The sequence below is a fragment of the Penicillium riverlandense genome (genome assembly GCF_028828495.1).
Source record: "Penicillium riverlandense strain IBT 135883 chromosome Unknown utg000001l_segment0_segment0, whole genome shotgun sequence".
NCBI lineage: Eukaryota > Fungi > Ascomycota > Eurotiomycetes > Eurotiales > Aspergillaceae > Penicillium > Penicillium riverlandense.
Genome location: NW_026643194.1, coordinates 4,231,769 through 4,249,650, shown reverse-complemented (window position 1 = coordinate 4,249,650; position 17,882 = coordinate 4,231,769). Strand labels below are relative to the sequence as shown.

Below are 17,882 nucleotides of genomic sequence, written 5' to 3'. Positions count from 1 at the left end.
AGTGAGACCGTAGGGAGCGATACCAGACTCAACCGCTACAGGCTCTTGTCATTATTCCACGCGCGGGCCTCATGATGCGGGACGCTTGAGATGACTACGACGCCTTGCTCTCGTTTCCTATGTGCTGTGATCTATACGCATGAGATCTTTTTCCCTCTCGTCTAGACCAGCGCACCCATCATGTCCAACCAACCACCCCCTTCGTATAATGGCACCGCCAACTATGCGCCGGAGTGGGCTTCTTCATATCCTGTCATGGTCCCACCAGACTTGACCCTCAACTCAGAATATACTCCATCATCTCAGCCACCTGTTCCCCATAATGGGTACCCACTCGACTACAATCTCCACAACGTGAACGCGAACGCGCGGATTGCCCCTCATGGAGCTTCAGGGCAGTTCCTCCCGCCTTTCCCCTTCATGCCTCCCTTCGACGCGTCCCAAGTACCTCCGTTTCCCCCTCTGCCGATACCGCCAGCCGGTTTCTCTCCGTTCCCGGTGCCAACAGGATCCTCAACTCCTCAATACGCTCTTCCAAGTCAATCAACAGAGAATGCTTCCTCTCAATCAGCAGGGTTGCCTGGTGGCGCGAGAGCGACATCAACTCATCTTGACTCGAACCGTGAGGAGGGTGAGGTCAGTGAGAGGGAACACGAAAGACCATCCGGGTCGTACCACCCCGTGCCGTCGGGGGAACGAACCAGGTGGGGACAGCTATCAGCGGAACGTCGGGTTCCAGACCGCGAGGAAGGCGAGGCATTCTCATCTGACTCCAGCAGGAGCAGTGGATCACGTACTGTCCACCCGAATACCTTTGTGCTTGTTCTCGTGCTAACATCAGGCAGCATACAATCCACCCCTGTCCGTTTCCGCTGATCCAAATCTAGTTCCTGTGATAGAAACGCCAAGTCTGGACACACCGAATACAAGACCCGCTTCTGCCGCTTCACTCTCCAAATCTGTGGCACAGCTTCGGGTGCAGGCGCAGGGCGCATTGCTGAGCTTGGCTCCTCACAACATTCGCTACAATGAGTTGGTTGCTGAAGGCATTAATCCCAAGCTCCTCAGGCAACTCTATGAAGAAGTCGGAATAAAAGTTGTGCCACCCCCGTCTGACCAAACCAAACTGAAGACCACGCAGCTGGGCCCACAGTCCAACACCCTGCCAACAAGACCAGGAACGGCAAAGGTGAAAGACCCTGCACCCAAACCAATCCCTGCGGTGCCAACTCCCTCCAGCTCTTCCACGAAGGGCCCGGACGGGCAAACGTCCATGGAGAGAAAACATGTCATCGCCCGAATGCTTGCAGAAAAGGCCGCCAAAGCTGCCAACTCGAGTGCCTCCAAGACAGATTTGCCGAAGGAAGCAACTGGGTCTTCCAGCGAAACTCGTCCCAAAAGCAAAGTGGAACCCTCCAGGGTGAAGAACAAAGCTCAGACGGAACTGGCACGGCAACGAATAGAGGAGCTGAAACGACAGATGTTGCTCAAGAGTCAACAAAAGGTGCAGCAAAGTGGCGGGCCAGAAACCGATACTGGGAAAAGTACCGAGGCTAGTCAAGTCTCCGTATCCTCTGGTGCTTCCCCATCCACCATTCAACACCCGCTTCCTGTTCGACCTCCTCTACCAACCAAAGCCAACCCTGCTGGAATTCCTGGTTTGTTCATGGCCGAGTCAACGCAAGACACAGATCGCGAAGCTCGAGGTCAAACTGTTGCCGTTGATTCAACGCCCCTCGCCCGAGCAACGCAGCGAAAACGGCCTCGAGCGTCTGATTTTGATGAGCCCGTCACGGCTCCCAAGAAACATCTGAACCAAAGCAAGGGGCATGCTGGTGCTGCTGAGAGGCTGGTCATCGACATCAGTGACGATGAATCTCTCTATGGTGATGATGAGGGAGGTCTCATGGATGTGGACTCGAGCCAAGAGCAAGACTCGGAACCCATGCCAACTGCGGAGGCTCTACTGGCCTCATTACGGAACATCGCCTCCTTACCCACGAGAACCTCCACGTCAACCCCGCAAGATTCCTCTCGGCCCTCTGACCAGGAGAGCATTCGAAAGAAGGATCTAGAGATTCAAGCTATGCACAAGCGGATAGCTGAGCTTGAGCAACGGAAAAAGGCAAGACTGGTTCCTGGCCCAGCTGGCTTACCTCAGTCTTTTGACTCGGGTGCATCATCATCAGCTGGACAATCGAGCGGCGCCGAAGCCGAAGCCACCGATACCTCTACCGCTCCCCTTCCTAAGACAACACCGGCTGCAGATGTTGCCACCATAAGTACGGCTCGTCCGAACCTAATCGATTCCTTCAGTGATTCGTCTGTCAAGGTGCTAGCGTCTATGGAAACCGAACAGCTCGACAGCTTGCGGTCCAAAATTCTGCGAATGCAAGCAATCGAGTCTGGGCTTCCTGATTTAGATGCTGAGATATTGTCATCCGAATCCAACCTGTCTCATTGCAGGCAGGAGGCCGATCGACTTCTCTCTGAAATTACGAAGGGAAAAGAAGGGCGGTTTCTATTAGTTAAAGAATTGAAACATCTTGGTGATGAGATCACTCGCTTGTCATTAGCGGATCTGGAGCAACTTCGCCGACAAGCTGAAGTCAAGGAACAAGAAATTGTGGCAAAGGAAGGTCAGTCGTCAGTCCCATTAACCTGGGGTTTCCCCATTTACTAACGACTTGCTGGCCTCTTCAGCAATCCAAACCTCGCACTTTCAAGACACCATTATTCCGGATGCCCATGCCCTTGAACAAGATGACACTGCCGGCACTCCAACTTCTCCAGAAGATGTCCTTGTCGACCGGCCTGCAGCGGATTATGCTGTGGATTCCGTCGCCGAATCGTCTTCTTCCGTAGCCGACTCTACTGGATCTTCCATGGACGAGTCTGCCGACGAAGAATCTTCCTCTGATGCTGATGCGCCAATCACTGAAGGTGCAACTCCAGAAGGTGTGGAGATTGTGGAAGCGAATACTCTGCACCATGTTCTCCCTGAGCAGCCGCCCGCCCCGGCTGTCGACCTTGCCACAGAACATTCTGCGGCATCCGACACCCACCAGAGTGTGCGGTGCGACTCTCTTGAATCATCGGAGGCATCAGAGGGCTATGAGCCACCAGAACCCGATGTCAAGGAAGCCCCTGGCCAAACCTACAGTCCTCCTTTCAGCCCTGCCCCTCCCGAGTCTGTCAAAAGCACGGCAGGGTCAACGTCTTCGATTGACATGTCTCCAGCTGATGAAGCAGTGACCGATGCCCCTCCGGTGTCAGTTTCGAAGCAAGCGTCGGGCTCACAGGTTAACACTCTTGAAGTATGAAAATACCGTGAGTCTAGCGAAGATTCACTAACAACCATCCTGCAGAACGAAGAATCTGCTGCCGACTCCAAGCAGAGGTTTTCTCCCTACATCAGCCCGCTGCGAAATTTCAAGGCGTATCGCTATCACCCCAATTATGCAGAGGACGTTTCGAACGGCTACCGTTCGCTAACTTACAGCCATGACATTGATCCTATGAAGTACCTCTGTCCATACGAAGCTTCCGGTGGTGTCTGCAATGACCGGTCCTGTGAATTCCAACATTTCCGGGATATGACTCTCAGCGGTGCGTCGACAAGTTGAAAAACCGTGCTACATCTCTTACTATTTTGCCTCTTTTGTTCAATGGACTACTGTCTCGCTGCCCCTTTTGAGCTTTTCTCTCTCTTCGTGCACTTTCTGGCCAATTTTCATCGTTTGCATGCTGACCACAGTGCCATTAACCCCAATAGATGACAAGATCCTGATCCAAATGGGAGCGGCTCGGGAGGGCAACACCGAGGAAGAAAAAGAGACCTACCTCGCCGGTCTGAAGGAAATCATCAACGAGATGCGACGTGATAAGGTGAAAGATTTCACCACCGTGGCCGCCGAAATAGCCGCATATCGTAGACGCTTTCTCCAAGACCCGTCGCGCGTCTTGCCCATGTAACATTGCTTGGCCACCCAATCTTTCAACTTGCTGCAAGTCATCCAGGTGAGCTGCCACTCCAAGTCGCCTTCGGAAACTGTGTCATGCGGGGACCTCTCCCAATGACAATCCTGGCACTGAATGATCAAGCGGGATCAAGACCATCTTTGTTTTGGTTTCATTTATCCCTCCGCCTCCTCGTCCCTCAGGATTTTTTTACTATTTCCTCCCGCGACATTCCTCTTGGCTGGATGGTCGTGAAAACACCTTTTGCCCATTGTCTTTCCAGCATCATTAGCCCGCATGGCGTTTTTTCCCTTTTTCTCTTTCTTTCGACACAAAACTCGGATATTTCTATCCTCGATAAGGTCTTGTCGAGCAAGCAATCTACTTTAGGGTGGTTTGTGTCACTTTTTCTATCATGGAGAATTGGCGTTGGCGCTGCTGCACCATTTCCTGCTGCCGTTCGTAACAGAATTTGGCTCGAAAGAAGGGTTCGACACGGACCATTATCCCAGCCAGCTAATCTGCACTTTACGTGGGGGATTGTATGACTAAGTCGCGTTGGTCGGCAACGCAACACTTTTCTATAGTGTGAATATCATGTTTATTTTTACCACAAATGCTTTTTTTATCCATCGGCTACTACGTACTAGTTTTCGGTCCTGGTGATGAACAGGGAAGTCTACCCGACAGCTGGATGCTGGATATTTATATATCGGCCCACACCTTTTCTGACCGGATTGTATGCAGTCTTGGCTGATAAGAATATCTTCGGCTGTCTTGATTGAGAACAATGACCTCGACCCTGACTCGACAATGTAGGAACATGGCCAATAGGCCACCCGGGATCTGCAATTATCCAACAAACATATCGAAAACCCCAGCCGCCGGCCCCCGAGAAGAAGGCCCCGCACGGGATCTTCATCTGTTGTTCTATTCTAAAGGCACGACAAAGAGACAGAAATAGAAAACGAGCATTCTGAAAAAGAGAGAGGGAGGTCGAAGCAAGGAACAAGGATATGGAGAAATTTCTAAGTATAGGAAGGAGGAACATTCCTTCGGTCGGTCGGGGGCCAAGAACTGGGGATGTTCAACCGAGACCGTTTCGTTTTCATGGTCTTGGCCGGATAATAGTTCTACTAGGGACTGTGGCTGTTGGTGATTTATGGTTTTAATAGTTAGTGGAGTGTTTGATTGCCGTTATTTAGTCACAATTATATACAACTCGGATCCAAGTCCGTCGTTAGTTAGTTCATACTCGAACAGAAACGAACTGATCTCAGCGTGGATCCGACACAAGCGCTCCACCGAATCGCAACTTTCGCCCTCTATTGCACCGGAGCACAACCCGGCTTATTTGTTTGCGGCGCGGGTAATCGCCCAGCCTCACTTCGTCTGTTGGTCGGGGGCAGCTCGTGTACATCTCCAGCGTTGCATGTGGCGCAGGGACAGTCAGGTCTCGTGCCTGCGCCCGACACCTAACTACCAAGGATTGCGCCGCAAGAGTGGATGATGATCGGGTCAACGGCGCGGCACGTCACGGCGCGGCGTGGGTGAAGAGGCAACCGTAACCACAGCTCCGCGGACTAGACAGAAATCGGCAGGGCACAGGGTATGGCGGCACACGGAGTGACGTAGTCTGTCGTTTGACTAGTAGTATACGGGGAACACGGTCCGATGGAGAACCCAGAACCAACAGACACTCACACACAGCCACGCGCCTTAGGCTAAGTTGGTGTCAAAGGTTAAAGGGCAGGTCAAGGGGCGGAGAGAAAGGGCAAAGTGGATGTGGCGGGGGCTCGGGTAAGTAGACAAGACCGCTACATTTAGGCGGATGATAGGGCTGGATGGTGTGCAGGGAGCGCCAAAGGGCGGTCGCTGGAGTCGGTCGAGGGAGCAACAGGCTTGTGGTCTCCACCGGGGCGCAAGTGATAGTGTCGAACGCCCGCGCTAGAACACACCGATGGGATGCACGGTGCACCGATCATTGGACCGGGGGAAGTCGTACCCTCAGGTTTTACCAGGGTGTTTGGTGGGTGCCGTTGTTGCCAGCGACATCGTGCCTGGTCAGGCCGAGAGGGCGCAGTTTTCGGCAACTAACTAACTACAAAGTCGTTGAGTTGACCTATGATGTCGGAGGTATTTCCAATAGTCATGAAAGAAAGAGTCATCCGATTATTATCTTTTTGCAACGAAAAGAGTCATAGTCATCGGAAACAGTGTAGCCAAGCCAAGGCAGACCAGGATACAGCCCTGCCTTGCCTGCTTACCTCACCGATGCTAAACCCAAACGAGAAGCCGAAGTATAGAACGAACGAACATCACTCTAGTATTCCGGTCTACCAACTCGAGCACAAAATCACGCAGAAACAATCCAAATCAACCACATGACGCCTGACGATGCTAAATTACCCCAAACCAATACCCGCTGGTCGTAAATGGCGCGTAAACTCAAAACAAAACAATCATTGTAACATAATCCGAGGTCTCGGAATTGCTGCGCCATTGTTAGTTGACCTGTTAGATGCCGATCTGAGCGTTGGTTTCTCTCACCATTTCTGAGGGAGCTCGCAGAGATACACTGTGGAGCATCCTCACTTGACATAGTAGCACGCGCTGCACGCATTGTGATCACAGACCACGCACTGGGGCTGGTGGTTGTAGACTTTGGGTCCGTCGTCACATTGGCAGCAGATGTACATGTACGTGTCGGAGCAGGACTGCACGCCATCGGCGGGGATAGCAGTTGACGAAGAAGAGGCGGAATGATGGATGAGGGCACCCCGTTCTAGTGGCCGTAACCGAGGCTCATCCTCTAATAGCTCTGTGTACGAGGGCGTGGATTTTGACTTGTAGCAGAAAGTCTGGGATCCGTCGAGGGAGGAAGCAGCGACAGCGTACGGAGAAGGGAGATGCTGGAGACTATGAGAGGAGGAGGCCATCATGCGTCGAGAGAGTTTCTCTTCGTCACAGAGTGAGCACTTTGTTCTGCCGCACGAGATGCAGGCGTCGTGGAGGTCTCCGTTGTGAGGACCGAAGCTGCAGCCGCAGCAGTACCATACTGTCGACATGTTGGTAATGGGATAGATAGAGCAGCGAGATTCAGACTGAACGGACAGTATTGGAGAGGAAGTGAACTTTATGGCCACAATCAGGTAAGATGTTGGAGAAGATGAAGATGATGATGAAAAATATGAATCGAGGACCGGAAGCAAGAACCGAGTTATATAACTTTCAAAGAATGGATTCATTGGCAGCGCAAGGCAGGCAAGCGTGGCTAAGGAACTAGGTAGCAGCCCCGGGGCTGTTCTGCGCACCCACATTGGGAATGGGCTGGCTGGACTGTCACCCGGGTCTCTCGCAGTCCAGGAATGGGGCGAGCTCTAATTGCACATCATTCTCCGGAACACCCAGCGGCGCGGGCTTTGGAGCCTGGGCGACCTGGCCGGGGAGGGCTCAGGGCCATAGATTATTACTATTGCGAGCCTGAGATTGGCCTAGCGGTCCGCGCCAGCGGAACGGGTGGATCATAGTCGATGATGTCGAAGTTGACTCAGGGAGTCGGCGCAGTAGTGGAGCTAACGAGCGACTAGCTGCGCCAGGGCAAAACCCCGTTCACCGTCTGTCGGGGCCCTGGAAACTAGGTTAGGGCTGGGGTCGGCGCATCAAATGACGGTCACGGAGTCGATTTGGCGCCGTTGGAGCCTTGCGGGAGCCTTGAAGGGTTCCATCCATCCCCCGGATTGAGTCATCCTGCATTCTGAGCCAACTGCTGCCTAAGTCAGGACATTCGGGATGCTTCATATTCTGTACGATCCGGCCAATGATGGCGATGCTAGGGTTGGACTCGACTGGCACCCCCCGTTCTATCATCGCCCGTGTTGGAACTGGAGAATCGAACTACGCCAATAAGTCATATTCGAGGTGCTTGATGGGTGATCCGAGTGATCGTCTCCCGGAGCAGATCCATCGATAGGGTTCTTATGGTCGGAGATCACCTACCATCACGCACCATCCATAATCTTTCCTGATATTTCGAAGGTACTAAATAACCCACTTAAGTTCCCCCCGAGACACCCTGGAGATGGTTCCTGTGCTCGGTCCCTTGGAAACGGGCCTGGACGATTACGTCAGGTGTTTGCCCTGTTTGCGCTGATCATGGTCAACATCGTCACCTCGTCTACTCCGCCTGGATGATTGACTGAACATCACGAATCTTCGGTTGGACTCCCTATTATTCTTCCTCGGCCGTATCTGCCATCCCCCTCATTTATGCAGTCAAGAGCGCAGGCCGGGTGAGTCTACCGCTCCCCCTTCCACCGATGGCGACTGCCGCGCAAAAGCGCGTCAATCTCGCCGTTTCGAGAGTCATTCCACCGGTGCTGCTGGGCCTGTTCGTGTACGCAAGCTATGCGATTACAAAACCCCTGTGCAGTGAGTTGCGCGCCTCACCCCCACCGTCAAGGCAGATCGCACCACTAACGTGACGCTCCAGTTGACTACCTTATCCATCCCAAACCCTCCTATAACCGAACTCCCCGAGTCGGCGCCGGCGCAGCAATCCTCGTGCTCTACTACCTCCTCTTAATACCCGTCCTCGTCACCTATGCACGGCTTCTGTATCATGTGGTCTGGAAGCCGGGGTATCTCCCGCTCGGCGCGGAGCGCGTGCAGGAGGAGGCCTCCAAGCCCTCATCAAAACGGCATCGAAGAAAGCGCAGCATGAAGAAAGCCGGTGATGCGGAAAAGGAGGCGAGACGGCAATCAGACCCGGAGCACGGATTAGATCAGAATGCTGGCGGGAAGGCTTTTCCATTGGACCCGGATGGGCTGGAAAGCTTTTATACCAAAGACATCTTCGTCTGTCAGGAAGACGGTCGACCACCGTATTGCTCCTCGTGCTGCCAGTTCAAGACAGATCGTGCGCACCACTGTCGAGAAGTTGATCGCTGCGTTCGCAAGATGGACCATTTTTGTCCTTGGTATGCTTTGTATCGTATTGCATGCGAACCTGGTTAATTAACCGTTCTCTAGGGTTGGCGGCGTGGTGTCAGAGACATCGCTCAAGTTCTTCATCCAGTTTGTCGTGTATGCCTCATTCTTCTGCATTCTTGCTTTTATCGTGCCTGTCTACTATACAGCCGAGCTGCGACGCGATGTAAGTGCAAACCGGTTCCTTGTCCATATTTGGTGCTAACGCCATCCCTCGCAGACTGGAAGCGTCAACCCACATTGGTGTGTCTGCATTGGACTGTAAGTAATATTTCGTCCACACTCACCGATCTTGTATCTCATCTGTGTCTAGGGGCGGACTCTTTGGACTGTTCACCTGCGGCATGACGCTCAGTTCCCTGCAGCTTGCATCGATGAATCTCACCACGATTGAGAATCTCAACCACCGATCTGCCATTTGGACGCTTGCCATCCGCGTCCCAGAACATCTCCTCGAACGACTATGGGTCTCCGAGTCCCCCTGGGCACCCCCATTCCGCATGGTCTCCTACCCCCCACAGCCCCCTTCGTCTCCATCTTCACCCCCATCATCCCAAACACAAACCTACGCCCAACCCCCAGAAGAGCCAACACCAGAACGCCACGTCTTCGCCATCCTCCATACCCTTCCCGGCGAAAACCCCTTCGACCTGGGCAGCACGTGGAAGAACCTGCGCCAAGTCATGGGCAACAGCGTGGCAGAGTGGCTGCTCCCGCTGAAACCAAGCCCCTTCACCGACCACAGCAGCTTGGAAAGCGCCTTTGCCTTGGGGCCTGTGGTGACGCGCTTGAAACAGGAGGCTGGGCTCGCAGCGGCACCGCCACCGCCCGGTGAAGACGGGGCTCTGTCTTCGTCTTCCCAGTCGAAGCATAGCCACGGCCGCAGGGGGCGCGAGGCGAGAAAACATAGACGATGATGCATTATGTGACGATATCCCCTGGTTGCATTCTGGTTTGAGTTGGTTTTGGTTTTATTGTTGGATGGGTACAGAAAGCATTATTATTAATTAGCATCAGATGTAATACTAATTCTATGCATTAACCATTGATTCATGATTCATGTCTAGATTGTCTCTCCTGCTGTGGCATCCCTGGCGGCGCGGTGCGGTGCGGTGTGCTGCGCCACCGATCCTTGGACAGTGTCGCAGCCTCATCTAATCCCAATCCCAAATGCCAATCAGCTGTGGCTCGTGGGTAGGGCTGAATTGCTCCACTAAGGTTTCCATACCGGGGTAAATTAACTTGCGTTATTTGTTTGATTGGATCTAGGTATCTCATTAGGGCGACTGGGTCTGTCCAATGGTTTCACGTCGACATTTCTATTATACATAGCCATCACAAAGTGTACAGTGCGTTATACCAGGCAAGAAAGAGGAAGCCCGAGATCAGATACCGTACATTCCAAACAAATGAAAAAGAAAACAGAATAAACACTATATATCAGGCAAGAACTATTAGGGTTAAAATTCTCGTCACCTAATACCTTCTCTCAGAGCCGTCGGCCGGCCACCATTTCACCGAACATTTTCCGTCGAGCACTGCGCGCATTTAAAGTGCGAGCAGATGGGACATCGGTCTGGTGCGAGAGCCGGATTAACCAGTTGGGTGCATCCGCAGCATTTCCACCAGTCTGCTCTTTGGCGGAATGGTGTCGTAGTGGTCTTGGGAAAGGTCGGCAAGGTAGATCGGGAATGACCATGAGTATGTGTATATTGAGTGCGAAAGCTTGAGGAGGATTGGGTATGCGTATATGAGAACGGAGAGCTATTGTGTTGTTTTATGACTGATTCAGCACCAATAGCGAGATTATTACAAGACATGTTGTGGAGATGCGATGTAGTGTGTATCGACTGTGTGAGGAATATATATTCGGTGATGAAGGAAGTGACGGTAAATAGACTCGAAAGTTATACTGAACAGTATTTGAATCCAATCCACTCAAAAAGAGCTCAGGCATAAAATATAGAAGTATCGCAGAAGAGGTTATATATATTCTTTTATACCCATTTTCCATCATCTACATCCTATATGTCCCGCCACAAGACCCAAGCGAAGCCAGCACTGGGTAAAAGCAAGAAACCAGGGAAACCGCATCAGTGAAGCGACGCCGGCCCTGGGTATGCATCGGCATTGCCCGCAGCCGCACCCTGGTAGGGAGGAGGGAAGGGACGGGAAAAGAAGGGAAACCTGGACGGAAAACGTGACGTGCCGCATCGAAACAGAAAACTACCACAATCCGGTTAAGGGACAACCATTACTTCGCAGCCAATCAAACCAGAATCAATCGCGTTGAATATCGGAGATTTTCTAGAAAGCGGCACGTAGGGCTTAAGCCTCCCGTGATCCCTTGCTGTCCCATGCATATACCCGCTAGGGGCCGAAGGGAGCGGCATGCGGAGGCTATGTGGGGAGGCGCGTGGTCGAGGAATGCTCCAAGCCACTCGTTGAGGGTTGGATAGGGAAGCTTAAATCTCCATGGTCGCAATCTGGTTTTCGGGTATAGACTACGCCTCACGATTGTACGGAGGAGGCCGGGACTCGCCCTGCCTCCTTCTGGTGTCTTCTGGCGCAGTCGAAGGAGAGGGAGAAGGATATGGCAGGGCGGGTGTATAGTTCGGGGTATCGCTGCAAATAATAATACCAAAGTGAGCGTTGTTCTTTCTGGTTAGAGAGTTGATCGAAGTGATAGTATACTCTCCCTACTGGCGGAAATGGAATCCGCCTAGGAGTTATCAAGGAATAACCTCCTCTCGGAAGAAGCCCAGAGCCACTTAGGTCCCGAAGGGCTACTGGTAAATGGCTCTTCCACATAACTGAGTTAGCGTTGCAACTACTGCCAACTACTGCACTGGTCAGGGCACATTGGAGGCGATGCTCCAGCCCGCCAATCACACATATTTAGGCGATGTAGTGGATACGTCCACGTTGCGTGGGCTAGTTCACCGACCAGCAGAAAAAAAGACTATAAATCGGTCGCCTTCGCTGGCCAGAATAATCGTTCGTGAGCTAGTCCCTTCACATCGAGATGCCCCAAAAACCAGCTTTCGCTCTCCCGCGGGGGGATGAGATCATCGCCCACGATTATTCTCCCACAGGGATCGCCTCACTTGACTTCGCCCGGGTGTCGGGCGCGATTAACTAAAGGAAGCAAGTGGAGCTAGGCCAAGATAATATGCTAATGAATGACTGGCGCTGACCGCCACGAGCCGCCGGCATTATATGGCAGAGGCGCGCAATCGGGAGGCATGGAGTCGGTGACGATCTAAGGGTGGTGGTTCCATGGTCCTCTTTGTTTACTCTTTGCTCTTTTCATCTCTGGACTCGGAAGTTATCAAGTGGACCGTTGTGATCAACCCACTCTGCGTCATGCCAATAACCCGCTCGGTCGCCCTTTATTATTAAGTACCGTGTTTTCTCTCGCTTGCACTCTGTCCCGCACTTCACCATCCATCTATCCATCTTTTCCCCGGAGATTGGGCATCGACGCCATCACCTGCGACTCCAACTGTCGGGGAACTTGACGGTTGCCCCTCTTTGCTCTTCCCCCTGCCCGCTCGGCGGTTCCGAAGTCTTATTCAAACCAGAATCTCCCCGCAGCCCGCTTCTCCTGGCCCTCCGTTTACCACCCTCTCAGCGTTGCTGACATCGACTCCTCGAATCCCCCACACACCACCACCAGAGGCAGCAATGGGCTCGGGATACTACCGGAGTCTGTCACCGGGGCGGCACCAGTACTTCGACGACCCGATGCGGGCTTCCACGGGCATGGTGCAGCTGGGCTCCTCCTACGATCCGCACGAGACCCCGAGGACCCGCGATGGTTATGACGGTTATCCATCGGATGTGCCGCACCGGAGTTCATCCACTCGTCTCCCCAGCCGCCGACTCGAAGCCCAGCACGTCTCTTCGCAAACCTACCGAGATCCGGGCCAGTCGACCAAAAGGCGAACCGAGTACAACGTTCGACCGAAACCTAGGAGCAATACACTGGGGGCACCAGACCAGTATGACACACCTGTGAGACTTGCGGTGCCTCCTTCTTCATCCCATCGCTGGCCGTCGCCGGTGCCCACTTCTGGTCGTCATCATTCGCCCAGCCCATCGCCCCGGGATTCTGGACAATATCTGGTTCCCGCCTCCCCTCGAGATGGAGGGCGTCATCATCGAGTTTATAGCACCGACTATGCGAGTGATACGGGCCGGCTACACCCCCACGACGCGGACCGACGAACAGGTCACCGTGGCTACCGCGTTCATCAACGGAGCCACCGCCCCCATCCCGCTTATGATGGTATGAGAAAGGGTGAAGATCTTGACGACTACGATGCATACTCCTATACCACCCCTAGAGAACAGTTTGATGTGGACTATCCGGTCCGGACGGTCCATCGAGCGCCACGGCACAAGGAACGACCGCTCAGCATGACGGAGATGGATGATCCTCCACCGTGGCTGGTCCGTAGCAAGGAGCCACGGTCTCACGGGCCGCCGCCAAGCTATCGTGGCTTTGACAAGCTCGACGCTGAGCACGAAGGACGTTCACGAAACCCGGCCCATGGCGCGGACGATGGTCTTACTACTTCCAGATCGAAGCGAGCGCCGTACGAACATGCTCTCGTTCCGGTCCACCATGACTCCGATGATGGCTACTCTTCACATCCAGAAAAATACAGTCGTCACCTTTCCCGGCGCCACCCTCCCAGGTCTCATTACAAAGGGGAATATGACCAATATGCGGATGGTCGCCCTTCTAGGAGGCATACAGATCTGGATCGGGTGGCCCCAGGGCTAGGCACAGTGGCATTGGCCGGTGGTGCCTATTCAGACATGGAGGATTACGACCACCATTCCTCCAGACGCAGCCGTGGAAACCCTCGCGACTATGACCGCGGCTACGGTCGGGTTAAAACCCCATCCCGGGAGCCAGACAGCCCTGAAAGAAACAAGCAGTTATACCTAGAGCCCGGCTCCGGCCATGATCGCAGTCGACGAAGCAGACGCTCTCGAAAGCCCGCCGAGAGTGAATCGGAGACATACACATCCGACGAGGATCTCCGCAACTACAGGCGCGAACCATCTGCATTAGAGCGTCGCAGACACAGCAGCACAGACAGTTCCAGCGAAGCTGATCGATCGGCCAGACGTACCCGGGATCGCTCGTCGCACCGGCGCCGGCCCTCTGGGTCTGGAAGACCGTCGGATGACGGACACTCCCATGACTCTCGACACTCGCCGCCCGGTGACGACAAGCCGAGAAGACCGATCGAAGTTGAGCCACCCAGTTTCAAAGAGCCCGAGGCTGCCCGGAAAGGTATCCTGAAAGCTCCCCGGCCCAGCTTCCCTGAAGAGCGCAATCCCGTGCGCGAAGGTGTCGCGCCGCTCAAGGATGCCCATGACCAGGGGATTCCGCCGGGTGCGCGATGGACGAAGATTGATCGGAGGCTTGTCAATCCTGCTGCGCTGGAAATAGGCCATGAGCGGTTCGAGGAGCGGTCGGACTATGTTATTGTCCTACGAGTGTTGAGCAAGGATGAGATTCAAGCGTATGCTATCAAGACGAAGGAGATTCGAGGTGAGCTTTTGTTTTTAAGATTATCTTTCAGCATAGAAGAAGGTCACTAACCACTGTTTGTTCAGACGCTCGGCACCAAGAGTCTGTACGGGACAGGCGTCGCCACAGGGACGAGTCTCGTCATCGTGGCCATCGCTCTGAAGAGTCATCGAGTGATAGTGACGACGAGGATGAAGAAGATGAGGCCCCGAAGGCGATTGAAGCTCCGCCGCAGCCGACCTCAGAGCAGGACAAGCTCTCTTTGCCCTCGCGGCCGCGCGCGTCGAGTCACACGGCGATAGAATCTGACCGGCCCCGGATGAACCCTTCTGCTGTGCTCGCCGAGGGAGGATCTCACTAGACAACGATCTCTCTAGTCGAGACGCAGTCTGGACGATGAAAGGGGCTTGTTCTACCGGAGGTCCATTTTGAATGAACCAATATTGGTCTAACCATCGTTAACTATCTCTTGATGAGCTTCCTCGTCACTATAAACGTCGCCCATAGCATAGCATTCTATTTGAAATGAGTATATAGAGTCTCTCTTACCCAGCGTATTCCCTTACCACTAGTTACTGAGCAGAATAAACCCGGGTGTCCTTAGAGAACAACACACATTCCCTGCGCCGCACACATGGCTTGCGTCTCCCATTGACTGGATTGTTAAGCACACACACCACACAGCGCAGCACACAATCTCCACCTGGCCGGCGCTTATGCACCTCGACCGTACATGGTCCATTAGTGTATGATGATAGCCGACCCCTAGCAAGTGATGTACAATGCAGCAATCGTACCTCCTTTTCTTCCTTGGATGATTCGGAAATGATATACACGGCGCAGTCAACTCACCGCACATACCGTGTTCTAGACATTGCGCCACAACGAGTTCGAAGCAAACATTCTGGCACACCGGTGCCCTGTAATACGCGCCGCGCATCATAGTTTGTGCTATATTATCCGGATCTGCGTGGTCTTGTGTCGTCATTGCGCGGGACGAGCTACACCCTGTCTAATTCAACAGCCGGGATGGGGACTATGACGATGATGACGATGCCCCTGTATCTGCTACAGAACGACGGGAGCTACTGCTACCACTTCTTCTGGCAAAGGACAGTCAGCATTACTTTAGTGGATAAGTACTGTGCCCTACACGAATAGTAGACACGCGAGCGACAAAAGGAGAAAAGCCGAAAAATATTTTTTTGGCCTGATCTTCATTCGCTTGCTTGGTCTTCTTTACTCTCTCTTTTTTTTTACGATTAATTCTCTTTCAGGCTGTATTCTACTTATCCATTACCCAGTCGAATAGGGTTGTATACAGTAGGGCAAGGTGCGGCATTTTCTGCTCTGCACATCGCGTATATTGGAGCGGCTATGATTGGCCATCGTGCGATCCATTGCCCCCCATTTTCAGGCTGAATGTATTTTAGTTAGGTTAGGGTACCAGGCGGAGGAAAAGTTCTGAGACCGAACAGTCGGACCAGAGAAACGAATCATCAGTCGGGCACTACTCACTAGGTGTGATAAGCGGGTGGGAAGAAGGAATGATAGGAGTAATATCTAGCGGTGATCATTAATTTGGCGTCAGTGTGTAATCTACGCAGTACATATTTTTTTTTTGCTACGATGGCATATGCACATCTGCCGGCCCCTCGATCTGCCTGTGTCGCATATCCCCCTCAAATGAAGCCCACGCGTCCCCATACGGAGTCATCGTCCGGGCGCAGCGAGGGCCTCGATTCGCGGGCTCAATCTTCCGTTCACGTCGATCCGCCGTCTGGGGCGGTGGAATAATTCACGCCACATCACAATCATCAACAGTCACTTGCCCTTTAGTTATCATTTGCTGTGCTGTGCTTGGATTTGATTTGAGGGATCTGGGATGGAACAGTGCGTTGGCTTGTTTGCGCCCGGTTAATCCCCGAACCGAATCCTGTGCTGGGGGGTTTTGGAAACTGCTATGTAGTATAGGCGTATTACATATACCTACCTGGCTTTGACGGAAAGAGCTACTGCTCGTGGCGATAACGGCCCCATCATGCTTCAACCACCGTCGGGGATCGACGCGCTCGTTATGGGGGCGACTCCGATTCCGAACCCTACCTTGCTTGTGGGCATGGTGTCATTCTAGACTTAGTCCAGTCGCTGAATTTGTTTTTTATTTTATTTTTTATTATTTTTATTTAACATTTTGGTTCAATCTATTAGGGTTCAGCGACGGAGGCAAGGGCTGATCATGGTGGATCATTTTGGGTTTTGTGCTTCGCATTCAATTCCTCCATAGAAAGCAAAAGAAGATGAGGAAGAAGGCTACGAGAAGGTACTGCTCCTGTGGAGAGCTGAGGTGCTGACGGACGGATTGTCCACAGCTAGTTAGGAGCTAGTCACTGGGTGGCCAGGTCCTAAGTATAGGTACATACACCCCCTCATCTTCACCAACTTACTGCGATCCTCTTGGATTATTGTGGGCGAAAATCCATCTGCAGCTGCGGTCTGGAGAAACATCCTGAAACAGCATGCCCGCCACGCGACACGCCATCGGCGCAGCTGCAGGTGCACACCGGAAGAAAAATCGGTGAGAACCTTGACCGCATAATCGATAGGGTGGTCCATTATTACGAGGCGAGCTCCGTGGGAAAACAAAAGGGTCCAATTTAGAGTGTATGTATGTGTCTCAGTAGCGTGGTTGAGGGTGGTTCTCTGTCACTGTGCTGTTTGATGATTAGATTGAACCGCGTCGGCTCCGGATGGTGGGGCCGGAAATGGTTGCCAGTCGCTTCGTTGTTGGCTCGATGCGGGGGGCGAGGCCATCAACCAGCACGAGTTAGTGTGGGATGCAGAGCACAAAGAGGAGGGGAGGGGATCGGCGAGAGCCGCCCTACGTGAAGTTCAGGTGTGTAGTAGTGATCCTGGTTCTGATTAGTCGGCTAGCTAGGCCCTAGCTCGTGCCGCGACCATGGATTGGGCGATGTGCGGAGATGGGGGATGTCCATGGAATGTTGCCAATGGCCCTTGAATCAATAGAGCCAACCAGAGTGTAACAACTTTAATTAATTCGTTGATGGACACTCGCTAAGACGTCCGTCCATTTGCTTGCTAGCAGCTAAGCGAATGTCCATCTGCCGTCTCCACGGAGTTTTCCTCCATGAGGTTATAGTTAGCCGGATCAATATGCGCGCTGCAAGGGAGAGCGACCCAAGAAATTTGGGTCCTAAAGTGCAGACGGGCTCATGTCGGAGACTAGCGAGAGCTGCGGACGAATTCAGTAACAGGCCGCTCAGGCCTGTCGCTGTTTTGCGCTTTTTCTTTGTCGCCTAGGCATGACGTATCCACCGTCCCCGATCGACGGCGCGCAGTGATTCTTCTTTGTCCTGGATGT

The 17,882-nt window shown here is 53.1% G+C and overlaps 5 protein-coding genes across 5 annotated transcripts; 3 read left to right on the top strand and 2 right to left on the bottom strand.

Annotated features, from left to right (window-relative positions):
- Positions 1–180: 180 nt before the first annotated feature.
- Positions 181–3,975, top strand: N7474_001713 (uncharacterized protein; the record flags this gene model as incomplete). Its single annotated transcript, XM_057193128.1, has 5 exons — positions 181–793; positions 846–2,639; positions 2,704–3,317; positions 3,369–3,609; positions 3,776–3,975. The coding sequence occupies 5 exons, from the start codon at positions 181–183 to the stop codon at positions 3,973–3,975; spliced, it is 3,462 nt and encodes a 1,153-aa protein (XP_057058081.1).
- Positions 3,976–6,551: 2,576 nt separating this feature from the next.
- Positions 6,552–7,028, bottom strand: N7474_001712 (uncharacterized protein; the record flags this gene model as incomplete). Its single annotated transcript, XM_057193127.1, has 1 exon — positions 6,552–7,028. One exon carries the CDS (start codon positions 7,026–7,028, stop codon positions 6,552–6,554), a length of 477 nt encoding a protein of 158 aa, XP_057058080.1.
- A 1,251-nt stretch (positions 7,029–8,279) lies between these two features.
- On the top strand, positions 8,280–9,866 carry N7474_001711 (DHHC family palmitoyltransferase; the record flags this gene model as incomplete). Its single annotated transcript, XM_057193126.1, has 5 exons — positions 8,280–8,391; positions 8,453–8,939; positions 8,992–9,115; positions 9,170–9,210; positions 9,263–9,866. 5 exons carry the CDS (start codon positions 8,280–8,282, stop codon positions 9,864–9,866), a joined length of 1,368 nt encoding a protein of 455 aa, XP_057058079.1.
- Positions 9,867–12,636: 2,770 nt separating this feature from the next.
- N7474_001710 (uncharacterized protein) lies at positions 12,637–14,861 on the top strand (the record flags this gene model as incomplete). The annotated part of the gene is made up of 2 exons (XM_057193125.1): positions 12,637–14,521; positions 14,587–14,861. 2 exons carry the CDS (start codon positions 12,637–12,639, stop codon positions 14,859–14,861), a joined length of 2,160 nt encoding a protein of 719 aa, XP_057058078.1.
- Positions 14,862–16,335: 1,474 nt separating this feature from the next.
- N7474_001709 (uncharacterized protein) lies at positions 16,336–17,116 on the bottom strand (the record flags this gene model as incomplete). The annotated part of the gene is made up of 2 exons (XM_057193124.1): positions 16,336–16,436; positions 16,948–17,116. The coding sequence occupies 2 exons, from the start codon at positions 17,114–17,116 to the stop codon at positions 16,336–16,338; spliced, it is 270 nt and encodes an 89-aa protein (XP_057058077.1).
- Between the last annotated feature and the right edge of the window lie 766 nt (positions 17,117–17,882).